The 14,829-nt window shown below is 45.3% G+C and overlaps 1 protein-coding gene across 1 annotated transcript in view; it reads left to right on the top strand.

Annotated features, from left to right (window-relative positions):
* The window catches only part of LOC124595503 (neutral alpha-glucosidase AB), a 120,901-nt gene that overhangs the window by 6,195 nt on the left and 99,877 nt on the right, over positions 1-14,829 (top strand). Inside the window, exon 2 of the mRNA XM_047134266.1 lies at positions 10,383-10,478. Within this exon, the coding sequence (XP_046990222.1) occupies positions 10,383-10,478 (96 nt within the window). The remainder of the gene's footprint in view (positions 1-10,382; positions 10,479-14,829) is intronic.

Raw genomic sequence — 14,829 nt, 5'->3', positions numbered from 1 at the left:
GCAAATCCGGCTGCATTATGTCTAGCACAAGCATGAAGCTTGGCCAAAAGTTCAAGTCCATATCTTCAACTGCAAGGAAATCATTGCAGTCTTAATATTGGTCAAAATTTGTCGCGTTGTGTCACGACAAATTTTGAAGTATACTTTGAGTCGAGTTATTTGACCGGGGTTTGCATGAGTAATGTTATACATAATTTCGTTGGAATCAGCAAAAAAAACTGTACAGGGTCGCATCTTACTAACCATTCTTATGAATTAGTTTCGATTTTATTAGACTCCAAATATGACATTTTTTTTATGTTGCATGCACACGGACTAAGTACACTTCAGACAAGGGGGTCTAGATCAGCAGCTATTGCAGCTAGAGGCCTGAAATCTTGGGAAACTTACTTCAACACTTGACTAAAGCTACAGTTAAAATTTGACGAAAATTGGAGACCATGATGGTGGGAACTTTTTTCAGTTTTAGACCACTTGGTGTGGAATGACCCTGATGTCATCTCTCTATTGGCATAGTTTTGTGTTGTTAATGAATCCCTTCATTCGGGCATTACATCAAACAGGACCATTCTGTGTGAAACACAGGAGTAACAGAGACTGGGATACCACCCACCTGCTTTGACCACTGATGTCATCACCATGCCAAAAACCCCTATTTCGAACATATCCAACGTGGCTACCAACACATCTGCAAAACCACAGGTAACATACGAAGTAGTTCAGTGACTAAGCCCAGTGAACTGCGGAAAATGGGGTTGTGGATGGGGACAAACTAAGAATTCAATAACAAGAACAAAAACACTGTTTAAGGTGCAACACTCCACAAAAAACAAAACACTAGAAACCATCAAAAAATAAAACTAAACAAAGTCATAAAAAATGCAACATAAGGTCATGGTATCCCAAACTCAAGGTAACCTATATAGCCTAACTCAAACTTAGTCCAGGATACCAATAACCCCCCATTTCCCCCCACCACAACTACAAAAGGCGGTATCCCAGTCTCCACTTAACCTATATAGTTCAAATCTAGACCCGCGTAGCAATAACATATACCGCTAAAGCATGCCACCTCTTCATATGCTGTGCCCTCTACCACATGTCATTTCCATTGAGACCGACAACCTTGCAGGTTGGTCTCCTCCCCCAAATCAACCCTCCAACCCTCATTTCCATTCCAAAACCCAGACAAATGGCTCACATTATGATCAAGGTAAAAATCACGTACATGCTGAACAGTTTTCTCACACAGTATCTTACGTGGCTTTGGATTTGGTGTCACTAGTATAACATGTTTTGCTATAAAATGATTTGCTCTTCGAATGATGTAATCTGAAGCAGAAAATTCTTTCATGGTTTCCCTTTACTCCAGCTCGTTGGAAGTACTATCAAAATTTGTATTTTGTCATACATGCAATCTGAACCCTTCAAATAATCTTTCAGCTGGGCTTTGATTTCTCCTTTTCCATTTCTTTCACGTTGTTCTTTTTCCAGTTGTGCCACATAAGTATGCTTCAACACTGAGGCAATCTCTTTCAGTTTTTGCTTTGGGTACTTTATCTCACTCTGAAGCCTCCTTTTCTTCACAGGAGACTCACCTAAATACTGAAGGCTAGTATTTAAAGAATAAAGTGTCAATCCAATGCTGTTTCATCTTCAGTTAAATTTTCTCTGGAAGTACGTAGTACAGCTGGAGCAACACCTGCAGGTATTGATGAGTTTTGAGATATTTGCTTCCCAAATTTGCTGAAAACGTTTCCACCTAGCAATACATTAGGATAATGTTTTACTATCCACTCTTGACACATGCTTCAAATTCTTCTGTATTCTTGTGTGACCTCCTTTAAAGTCGAATTGCAATATAATTTCTACTTGGAATCCATTTTTTGCAAACTACTCCTAAATACTACAGCAACTATACACTGCAAGTTGGGTACACTCATGAAGCAAGTTAATGATTAGTGATTGAAAAAAAAAAGTCTCTCTGATTAGCTGTGCACAAGAAGAAATGTTCACCAGTTGCTTAGAATAAATTGTGGACATGATGCCTTTGGTGTGTCATCGTGATATACACCATCTGTATAGTAATGTATTGGAACAATTCAATACATTTTTTTCAAAAAAATTGATGATTATGTTTTGAGGTATATAAGGTTAAAGTCAATGAGCTTCAACATGTAAATTCGTAGAAACCTGTCCTGTTGCGTACCAGTGTAAAGCTCTACTCTTTAGCGTTTTGGTGATGTAAGTTTCATTGCTTTATCTGGGTTAGAATCAGAATTATAATCATTTATGTTGAGACATATGCATGTAAATTTCACACAGTTTCCAAACTAGCAGACCTATAAGTTTCTTCACAACTGTCATATAATGTTACAAATTGGTATTTTCCATCTCTTACTTGGATCCTTCCCCCCCCCCCCCCCCCCCCCCCCCCACCCTTTCCCTCCCCGCTGCAGGTCCAGGGATTAGAATATGTCTGAGGTATTCCTGCCTATCGTAAGAGGCGACTAAAAGAAGTTTCACACATTTTGGCCTTTATGTGATGGTTCCCTGTAGGGTTTTACCTCCATTTTTCAAAATTTTCCTGAAGAGCTAGCCAAATGGGGAAGGGAACATTACATGGTGCATCGTACCTTGAAATCTTTAGCCCACTTTATCGTCGTCGCACTGCAGTCCAGCTCATTCTCCATCTCTTGGGTGAGAACACCTTCCTGGTTGCATTTTCCACCATGCACTATGCAGTTTTGCTTTTTCCACCGGCGATGAGGATGGTCTTCTTTGCACCTCATATCCTGCACCGTAGCCAGTCTGTTGTGGTGGGGCCCCTATGTACCCTGTTAGTTGTAGCCCCTTGACAACATAGGGATCGCTCTGCTGATACCTGCGCTGTTAACTCCCCACATATGCAAAGGAGTAGATGGCCATCACTTTGGGGCATCGGGACCCCTCAGCAAAGGCCATCCTGCCAGGTGGCTTTTGCAGCAGCTGGGTGGCACCCGTAGGGAGGGCCCCTGGTTGGAGTGGGTGGCATCAGGGCAGATGACGCGCAATGAAGCATCACTTGCTGGTGATCAAACACCAGCAGTTCTCTAAGCATTCCAAGTCTCAGTACAATGCAAGAACGTATGACTGTATATCATTCCCCTCCCTGGCCACACCATGGGAGGAACACCAGGCTAAGGATGTCAGCGAACCTTATTCACCCTGGTACCTCGTATGTACGAGAACTAATGAAGAATCCTTTGTTTCGATGAAGCCACAGATTTTTGTAGAGCATTTAGAGGACAAGTTTGGGGAGGTGGAGGGCTTGTCCAAAAATGCAATCTGGGTCAATCTTGATAGAAACAGCATCCTCCGCCCAGTCATGGGCTTTACTTGCTTGTAACAAGTTGGGGGATGATTCTGTACCATCATGCTGCATAAGAGCTTAAATATGGTCCAAGTTATTATATTCCACAGGGTCCTTCTTTTGCAATCTGATGACAAGCTGCGCACCAATTTAGAGTGGCGAGATGATCATTTTGTCCAGCGCATCCATCGGGGTCTGAGGGATAATCCGGTTGCCACCAGTGCCTTCATCTTGGGTGACACCTTACCCGAGGTGGTCAAGGTGATGGTCTGCCACTGTGATGTCAAGCCATATATCCCTCCCCCAATGCGGTTCTTTAAATGCTGGAAGTTCGGGCATATGTCTTTCCGCTGTACTTCCAGCAACACATGTCGAGATTGCGGATGTCCATCACATCCCAATGCTCCATGTGCCCTGCCTCCCATCTGTGTCAACTGCGGAGAGCATCATTCACCTTGCTCACCAGACTGCAGCATTTTACAGAAAGAGAGGGAAAAAAATGGAATACAAGACACTGGACCGTCTGACCTACACTGAAGCTAACAGAAAACATGAGTGCCTACATCGCGTGGCTATGACCACCTCATACGCCACCACTACGAGAACAGTTGTAGCCCCATCAGTTCCGCGAATTCCAGTCAGGTCTCAGAGCCAGAAGGTTACATTTGCCCTCTTGATGGTGAGGGGCACTTCCACCATTGTTGTTCCTGCACTATGTACCTCGGGAGCACTGCCCCCCCCCCCCCCCCCCCCCGCCCCTAAACATTGGGGACACCAGTCCCCACTTCTCAGCTGGAGAAGCATAAGTGTTCTTCGGCTCCTCTCGCCAGGAAGTGGTCCCTTGGGTCACCCCTTTCCCAGCTTTCTGCTACTGGGAAAGATGGCACCTGCCAGAGGCTGAAGAGCCCAAAAGTAGATGGTCATAGGGCTTCACACTCATCGTCAGTCCTGGAGACTTAATCAGTGAAGCCTTCCCAGTCAGAGAAACCTAAGGAGTAGCTAGAAAAGTCCAGAAAGAAGACCCCTAAGACCAAGGAAATTGTGGTGGCACTGATACTACCACTACCTACTAGCTCTGTGTCGGGGGATAGGGTGAAGGTTCTGGTGTCCGCTGAGAACCTAGATCTCGCTGGACCCTCAGACACAATGGATGTAGACTGCTCAAGCACTAAGTCGGTGGCAGCAGGTGACCCTGAGACGTAAACTGCGTCATTGAATGTTCCATGCCTTCCCAATCTCATGACGTCGTCATCCTCCAGTGGAATTGCGCCAGTTTTTTCCACTGCCTGGCTGAGCTACTGCAGCTGTTAAGCTTTACACCTGCTATCTGCATTGCCCTCCAGAAAACCTGGTTCCCGGCATTGAGGACCCCTGCCCTCCACAGTTATGAGGGATATTACAGGAACCATAGCGACTATAATCGAGTGTCAGGTGGAGTTTGCATTTGTGTCCTAAACTCAGTCTGCGCTGAAACTGTGCCTCTTCAAACCCATCTTGAAGCTGTGGCTGTCAGAATAAGGAAAACACGGGAAATAACTGTTGCAGTGTATATCTTCCTCGAAATGGTGCAGTACCTCTGGATGTATTAACTGCACTGATTGATCAACTCCCTAAACCATTCCTACTTTTAGGAGATTTTAATACCCATAACCCCTTGTGGGGTGCCACCTTGCTTACTGGCCGAGGCAGAGATGTCGCAACTTTACTGTCTCTGTTCGACCCCTGCCTCTTAAATACTGGGGCTGCCACACATTTCAGTGTGGGTCGTGGTAGTTACCCAGCCATTGTTTTATCCATTTGCAGCCCAGGACTTCTCCCAACTAGCCACTGGAGAGCACATGGCCTGTGTGGCAGTGACCACTTCCCCTTCTTCCTGTCACTGCCCTGGCATCAGGCTCATGGACGCTTGCCCAGGTGGGCTTTAAACAAGGCAGAATGGGAAACTTTCACCTCTGTGGTCACCGTTGACTCTCGCCCACACGGTAGCATTGATGTGATGTTTGAGCAGGTGACTACAACAATCGTTACTGTGTTGGAAAACGTGAGCCCTCGCTCTTTAGGGTGCCCCGGCGAAAGGCGGTCCCTTGGTGGTCGCCGGAAGTCGTTGAGGCAATTAAGGAGCATCGCTGAGCTCTACAGCGGCATAAGCGGCACCCTTCCCTGGAGCACCTCATAGCCTTTAAGGGGCTCCATGCCCACGTTCGCCAGCTTATCAAAAGACGGAAGCAGGAGTGTTGGGAGATATATGTCTCAACCATTGGGTGCCATACGTCACCTTCCCAAGTCTGGATGAAGATCAGACATCTTTTTGGGTACCAGACCCCAACAAGTGTCCCTGGCATTAACATCAGTGGCATTTTATCTACTGAAGCAGACGCAATTGCTGAGCACTATGCTCGAGCCTCTGCATCGGAGACTGCCCCCTAGCCTTTCTCACCCTCAAATGGTGGATGGAAAGGGAAGTCCTCTCATTCGCTACACGCCACAGTGAACCCTATAATACCCCATTTACAGACAGAATGGGAGCTCCTCATTACCCTTGCACATTACCCCAACACAGCTCCTGAGCCAGATCGGATCCATGGTCAGATGATTAAACATCTTTCATCTGACTACAAGCAACATCTCCCCCATCATCCTCAACCAGATCTGGTGCGACGGCATCTTTCCATCGCAGTGACAGTAGAGCACCATTGTTCTGGTGCTTAAACTTGGTAAAAACCCATTTGATGTGGATAGCTATCGGCCCATCAGTCTCACCAATGTTGTTTATAAGCTGCTGTAATGTATGGTTTGTCGGCAGTTGGGTTGGGTCCTGGAGTCACGTAGCCTACTGGCTCCATGTCAGGGCAGCTTCTGCCAGGGTCGCTCTACCACTGATAGTCTTGTGTCCTCAAGTCTACCATCCGAACACCTGGTTGCCATGTTTTTTGATTTACGAAAAGCGTATCACATGACCTGGCGACATCATCCTTGCCACATTATACGAGTGGGGTCTCCAAGGCCCTCTCCAGATTTTTTTTTTAAAATATCCAAAATTTCCTGTCACTTTGTACTTTCCGTGTCCAAGTTGGTGCCTCCTATAGTCCCCTCCCCCCCCCCCCCCCCCCTATTCATATCCAGGAGAATGGGGTCCTGCAGGGCTCCATATTGAGTGTATGTCTATTTTTAGTGACCATTAATGGTCTAGCAGAAGCTGTAGGGCCATCCGTCTCACCTTCTCTGTATGCAGACGATTTCTGCATTTCGTACTGCTCCACCAGTACTGGTGTTGCTGAGCGGTGCCTACAGGAAGCCATCTACAAGGCACAGCCATGGGCTCTAGCCCACGGTTTCCAGTTTTCGGCTGCAAAGTTGTGTGTTATGTGCTTCTGTCGTTGCCATACTGTTCATCCAGAACCAGAACTTTACTTTAATGATGATCCACTCATTGTAGTGGAGACATATCGATTCTTATGACTGGTTTTCAACGCCCGATTGACTTGGCTTCCTCACCTCCATCAGCGTAAGCGAAAGTGCTGACAGCACCTCAGTGCCTTCCGCTGCCTGAGCAACACCAACTGGGGTGCAGATCGCTCTACACTGCTGCAGCTCTACAGAGCCCTTGTTCAATCCCGCCTTGACTATGGGAGTCTGGTTTATGGTTTGGCGGTGCATCAGCGTTGGGTTTACTTGACCCAGTGCACCACTGTGGCGTTCGCCTAGCGACAGGAGCTTTTTGGATGAGTCCGGTGACCAGTGTCCTGGTGAGACCAGAGTCCCTCCATTGCAGGTTAGGTGTGTGCAATTGCTCTCCAATTATGTTGCACACATTCATAGTTCTCCTGCGAATCCAAATTATGGTCTCCTTTTCCTGCCCACGGCGGTTCATCTCCCACATCGGCGGCTCAGGTCAGGGCTTACAATTGCAGTTCGTGTGAGATCCCTTCTCTCCGAACTGGAGTCCTTGCCTTTACCACCTTACTTGAGGTTCTTTCACGAACACCTCCATGATGTACACCTAGGGCGCTGCTTCGCCTGGACCTTTCATATGGCCCTAAGGATTCAGTTAACCGTGCGTCTCTCCGCTGTCACTTCCTCTCGATTATCGACACTTACCGGGGCCATGAAGTGGTTTACACCGATGGCTTGATGGCTGATTGTCACGTTGGCTTTGCCTATGTTCATGGAGAACATAGAACAGCCCTCCTTGCCAGATGGCTGCAGTGTTTTCACTGCAGAGCTGGCGGCCATATCTTGTGCTCTTGAGCACATCTGTTCACACCCAGGAGAGTCATTTCTCCTGTGTACTGACTCCTTGAGCAGCATATAAGCTATCAACCAGTGCTACCCTCATCATCCTTTGGTAGCGACCATCCAGGAGCCCGTCTATACCCTGGACTGGTCCAGTCATTCAGTGGTATTTGTGTGGACCCCAGGTCACGTTGGAATCCCAAGCAACGAACTTGCCGACAGGCTGGCCAAACAGGCTACGTGGAAACTGCTTATGGAGATCGGCTTCTCTGAAACTGATCTGCGTTTAGTATTACGCCACAAGGTTTTGCTGCTTTCGGAGACAGAATGGCATAACCCAAGTATGCAAAACAAGATGCACGCCATTAAGGAAACTATGAATGTGTGGAAGACCTCAATGCGCGCCTCTTTCAGGGGCTCTGTAGTTCTCTGTCGGCTCCGCATTGGCCATACGTGGCTGACACATGGTTACCACCTCTGTCGCGAGGACCCACCTCGGTGTCGCTGTGGCTCACGAATGCTGGTCGTTCATCTCTTGCTGGACTGCTCACTTTGAGCCACTCTGCGGTGGATTTTTAACTTTCCCAGCACCCTACCTTTGGTGTTCTGTGACGATACCTCAACAGCAGCTTTAGTTTTACGTTATATTTGCGAGGTGAGTTTTATCATTTGCTCTAAGTTTTAGTATATGTCCTTTGTCCCTGTGCGTCCTCCACCCTAGTGCTTTCAGGGTGGAGGTTTTGATGTGTTGCAGGGTGGCTGGCTTTTCCTTTTTATCCTCATGGTCAGCCAGCTATGGTAACCTGCTTTCTTGTTTTAAGCTCTTCTACCTGTTTCTTGCGTCTTTGTGGTTTTCTTGTCCCCTTCTGTCCATTTCAGTGTTTGTTGCCCTTCAGTCGTTGTGGTTTTTCCTTTCATTCTGTTTTGTGTTCTAAGTCTCATTGTCTTATTTTCAACCTTGTGACATTGTTTCCTTCGGAACAAGGGACCGATGACCTTGTAGTTTGCCCCCTTCCCCTTCTTTTAAACCAACCAACTTATCTGGACCATTGAATGAACCAAATTTGAAAGAAATCTAAGTGTGTCTGGATGAGTGCTGGGTTGAATTAATGTGGAATTGCACATTTCTTTTTAATTGAGTAAACTTATTGCTTCTGTTTGTGTTGATATCACTTCTTTGTATTTGTATCAAAATACACTAAAATAAAAAAAAATCATGCCATGAAGGAATTATATGGATGGGGGGATCTGTAGATGTGATGTAGATGTACAGATAAACAAATCATTACACTTTCAGAAAAACTGGATGATTTATTCAAGAGAAAGGGCCTCAGAAATTGAGCACAAGTCAGTAACGCATTGGTCCACCTCTGGTCCTTATGCAAGCAGTTATTCAGCTTGACATTAATTGATAGTTGTTGGATGTCCTGCTGATGGATAATATGCCAGATTCTGTCCAGTTTATGCGCTAAGTCATCAAAATCCTGAGCTGGTTGGAGGGCACAGTTCATAATACTCCAATCATTCCCAGTTAGAGAGAGATCTGGTGACCTTGCTGATCAAGGTAGTGTTTGGCAAGCACAAAAACAAGCTGTAGAGACTCTTGCCGTATGGGGGCAGGCATTATCTTGCTGAAATATAAGCCCAGAGTGGCTTGCCATGAAGGGCAACAAAAGAGGTCGTAGAAAATCATCTACATACCGCTGCGCTGTTAGGATGCTGCCCATAATAACCAAAGGAATCCTACTGTGAAAAGAAATGGCACCCCAGCTCATCACACCTCATTGTTGGGCCGTATGGCAGGCAACAGTCAGGTTCGTATCCCACCACTGTCGGAGGTGTCTCCGGACATGTCTGTAGCCTGGAATCTCGTGGCCTGGTGTAGAATGTCTTCAGTGACGAGTCCCACTTCTAATTGAGCACCACTGACCAGCGAAGACATGTATGTAGACTCCTCAGACGGCAGTGGGATACCAACTTGACTGTAAACTGCTATACAACCAACAATGAGGAGTGGTGATGGAAGGTACTATTTCTTTCACAGCAGGACCCCTTCGGTTTTCACCTGCAGCACCCTTAAAGCACGGTGGTATGTTGATGATATTATATGCCCCATTTTGTTGCGCTTCATGGCAAGCCATCTTGGGCTTACATTTCTGCATCATAATGCCTGCTCGCACACGGTGAAAGTTTCTACTGCCTATCTTTATGCTCTGAATCCAAAATTGGCCAGCAAGATTGCAAAATCTCTTGCCAATTGAGGACATTTGAAACATTATGGGCAGGGCGCTCAGACCACCTAAAGTGCCAGTTGGACAAAATTTGGCATGATACCCTCAAGAGGACATCCAGCAACTCTTATCAGTCCATACTAAGCTGAATAACTGCTTGTTTAATGGCCACAGGTGGACATGTGCATTACATCATCTGATTTTTCTGAAATTGTAGTCATCTCTTTGTTTGTACATGTACATCACGTCTACAGATTTGTCCCATTCAGATAATTCCTTCGTGGTGTGTCTTTTTTTTTTAGTGTACTTACAAAACTGCCATAAATGTCACGATTTTAAATTAATAAAATGAAATTACTTTCTAAACATAAAAGCTCTGGCATCTTTTTATGAATAATTGTGAAGGCAACCATGATATACCTTTAAGACAAATTATATAGCTTTTTTGTTCTTGATACCATGTTTTTTTGTCTCTTCAGCCTTGTTGCGAGGTGTTTTTCCTGCCCCCCCCCCCTTCCGTGTGTTTATTAAATCCTAACATTCATGTGACTTATGTTCTGTTTCAGGCTGCATCTACATCTAGTGTTTCTGATTTTGCTAAGCAGTTCGCTAGGTGTGGACAGAGGAAATTTCAAAGCATGTCATCAAAGCAGCTTTTGCAAGTATGTAAATATATAATTGTGTGTGAGTGTAAAATTTCACATATTATTAGATTAATTTCACGTTAGTCGCTTAAAAAAAGTATTTAAAAGGGGTTGTATTGTGACATCATGCAATTCAGATTTTGATTGTTGTGCGTTAGAATGACTTCTGACCCTTAACAGTTAGACATACAGGGAGTGTTGGATAGAACTGTTGCCAGTGTGTGCTGACCGTGTCACACAGAAACCACTGATACTCGTTGCTACTTACTGATGGTATGGCAACAGATTGCACAGTACCAGCTGAACTATTAGTGGCACAGGAAGGGAAAGGTGGTTTCATATTGGAGTTACCATGGCAACTGAGTCAGGCTCCTCTTTTGCCAGATATACATTCTTTTATCATGTGTTTCATGAAGCTTTACTTTAATCATACTGTAAATTAATTGGTGCTGCGATGTTGCAAGTATGCCTATTTCTCAGTTGCTGTCAATTTGCCGTACAGCATTTTTACTGTTTCTGCATGCCTGAGTTGCTCTGCTCTGATCAGCATAGAACACTTTTGATTGAAATGTCAGCTGTATAAGACCAAAGAATCCCAGGTTGGATATATGTAGGTTGAGGAAGATATATGTAGATTGAGGAAGCAGCTCATTAGAAGTTTCCAATGTGGATTCGCTATCTTTCTATTCAAGATAACACCACTCTATTCTTGACCTCTCTGCAGGAAGTTTTTTACGTGAGTGAATGTTGTCCATCAAGAGACATTGGTTCATGTAGTGATAAGATGGTTTGACCAGAGGTATGCCTGTGATTTTAAGTAACAATTGGACAAGGATTTTAAAGTTTTGTGGGAAAGCATGACTCCTAAGATGATAGGGAATAGATTTTACTGATTAAGTGGCTGATTTTTTGATGTTTCTCAAATTATATTCCAATCCACAAATGATGGCGGTACACGCAACTTAAGACACGGAGGGGACTGGCATTGTTGATGATTCCAAACAACTGTCGCAGTACGCTTACGCGTGTGCTTTCCACTTGAAGACTTGAGGGAAGCTATATCCTGCAAATTCTCTCTCTCACTTGCTTATGTAGAATTTATATTTACCACGACCATCAGCAGTGATAACTCGCAACACATGAAATAGAAATTTCACTAAACAACTCGCTACAATCACGTTTAATGCTTGTATTAGCTACGGCATTCAGAGCAGAGCACTCGGAACACTACTGAACGCTCATTGCCTGTCGAAGTATGCAACCACCATCATTTGTGACTCTTAACAATAGTGATCAGTCAGTGACATGTATCTGTAGTAGTGTCATTTCATGAAAACATATTTTAAGTTAAGACTGCAGTAATTTTACTTAACTGTGAGGACATGTGTTTGAGCATGTGTGATCTCTCTCTCTCTCTCTCTCTCTCTCTCTCTCTCTCTCTCTCTCACACACACACACACACACACACACACACACACACACACACACACACACATATAATTATAATTTTAATTATTGAAATTAAACTTTTACATTTTTTATATTCAGCTGCTCAGTATAATCTTTCATCTGAGTCAATATTGTTCTGGGCAGTGTTAATGTTGGTGTATATGTGGGAAACAGGTCTCCTGCCTCTAGCTCGTTTTGTAGGGATGCCATTTCACATGGTCCTCCCACATGGTGATATGATTTCTTATTTCCAAAAAAGTGCTAATATATCTCTGTGGTGCACCACTACTGTAATATCCTTGCTTGCTTCACAGGCAGTATTAATATTCAGCAAGGATGCTTATAACCATCCCATTGCATGCTCTAAAACCAATATCATTATTGTCGGCCTCCAAGATGATTAATATATTTTCAGTAGTCATTAAATAACTTAGCAGATTATTAAGTGCAGTATATGGTCATCTCTTCCACTTACAAAGACTTAGAAGGTCATGGTGAGTGAGGGAAGTAACTTTGAAGATATATCAGTGAAGGTAAGCTTGTATAGCAAATCCTGTATCTCAACACGCCATCCTCTTACCTGAAGCAAGATCAGTGTTGAAATATGATCACTTAGGAGGAAGAGTGCCTGAAAATGATAATGAGCTGCAGTTGGTAAAGCCAACTGCTTAATCACGACGTTACCCTGTTTTCAGCCTCTCATAGTGGAAGTGTTTTAACATGACTGTGTATGTTACACAGATAATGATGCATAGCTTCCTGCACAAATGACCAATGTATGGTGCTTATAATTATATTTTCTATTTAGACAAGTGGGGAAAGACGAGATAGAATGAGTCCTGCCCAATTTTAGTAACATTTTGACACTTGGAGTCAGTGCCCAAAAAAATGTGAGTAATGTAATGGGCCTGTCTGAAAATACACTCCTGGAAATGGAAAAAAGAACACATTGACACCGGTGTGTCAGACCCACCATACTTGCTCCGGACACTGCGAGAGGGCTGTACAAGCAATGATCACACGCACGGCACAGCGGACACACCAGGAACCGCGGTGTTGGCCGTCGAATGGCGCTAGCTGCGCAGCATTTGTGCACCGCCGCCGTCAGTGTCAGCCAGTTTGCCGTGGTATACAGAGCTCCATCGCAGTCTTTAACACTGGTAGCATGCCGCGACAGCGTGGACGTGAACCGTATGTGCAGTTGACGGACTTTGAGTGAGGGCGTATAGTGGGCATGCGGGAGGCCGGGTGGACGTACCGCTGAATTGCTCAACACGTGGGGCGTGAGGTCTCCACAGTACATCGATGTTGTCGCCAGTGGTCGGCGGAAGGTGCACGTGCCCGTCGACCTGGGACCGGACCGCAGCGACACACGGATGCACGCCAAGACCGTAGGATCCTACGCAGTGCCGTGCCACTTCCCAGCAAATTAGGGACACTGTTGCTCCTGGGGTATCGGCGAGGACCATTCGCAACCGTCTCCATGATGCTGGGCTACGGTCCCGCACACCGTTAGGCCGTCTTCCGCTCACGCCCCAACATCGTGCAGCCCGCCTCCAGTGGTGTCGCGACAGGCGTGAATGGAGGGACGAATGGAGACGTGTCATCTTCAGCGATGGGAGTCGCTTCTGCCTTGGTGCCAATGATTGTCGTATGCGTGTTTGGCGCCGTGCAGGTGAGCGCCACAATCAGGACTGCATACGACCGAGGCACACAGGGCCAATACCCGGCATCATGGTGTGGGGAGTGATCTCCTACACTGGCCGTACACCACTGGTGATCGTCGAGGCGACACTGAATAGTGCACGGTACATCCAAACCGTCATGGAACCCATCGTTCTACCATTCCTAGACCGGCAAGGGAACTTGCTGTTCCAACAGGACAATGCACGTCCGCATGTATCCCGTGCCACCCAACGTGCTCTAGAAGGTGTAAGTCAACTACCCTGGCCAGCAAGATCTCCGGATCTGTCCCCCATTGAGCATGTTTGGGACTGGATGAAGCGTCGTCTCACGCGGTCTGCACGTCCAGCACGAACGCTGGTCCAACTGAGGCGCCAGGTGGAAATGGCATGGCAAGCCGTTCCACAGGACTACATCTAGCATCTCTACGATCGTCTCCATGGGAGAATAGCAGCCTGCATTGCTGCGAAAGGTGGATACACACTGTACTAGTGCCGACATTGTGCATGCTCTGTTACCTGTGTCTATGTGCCTGTGGTATCATGTGATGTATCTGACCCCAGGAATGTGGCAATAAAGTTTCCCCTTCCTGGGACAATGAATTCACGGTGTTCTTATTTCAATTTCCAGGATTGTATGTGGACCATGTTTTTACTGGCTCTCTTTCTCAATTTTTCACATAGTTCCATGTGTGTTTTAATATTTCCTGCACATGCAGGTGCCTCTGTGGAGACTGTAATTAAGGTATTGTTTGCTAATGATAAAGTCGTGCTGAAGTAGCCTGTATGTTTCTTTCCTTTTGTCTCTTCACTGTGGTCTATTTATGTGTGTGTTAGTTTTGTTGCATAAATATGCCAAGATGCAGTTATGCCATTGTTAAAATTGCTTAGATTAATCCTATGATTTTGAAGATAATGAGACTGATTTTGTGGTAGATGTTGTTGCAGATGATTGTGGGGATGATGTGATCTATATTCAAGAAGAAATTTGAGAGAGTTCAGACAGTGATACTTTCAAACAAAATGCTTGCCATTTTTATTAAGATTTCAGTTGGCAGTGCTTTCAGAGTGATTTTATTTTAAAATATGACTTTGTAGTAGAATCAGGAGAGTAAGGCTGATATGTAGGGCGACAACAGACCGAGTATAGGTGGATCATCACTTATCATGTACTAGATACTACTGTATTTTTGGGGCTATCCAGACAGCTCAACTGCTTTTTTTTCCTTGCTTCTAAC

Source organism: Schistocerca americana, chromosome 2 (assembly GCF_021461395.2).
Source record: "Schistocerca americana isolate TAMUIC-IGC-003095 chromosome 2, iqSchAmer2.1, whole genome shotgun sequence".
In the NCBI taxonomy this organism is placed as follows: Eukaryota; Metazoa; Arthropoda; class Insecta; order Orthoptera; family Acrididae; genus Schistocerca; species Schistocerca americana.
The sequence above is the reverse complement of the archived record's forward strand: the minus strand, read 5'-3'. Positions and strand labels throughout refer to the sequence as shown.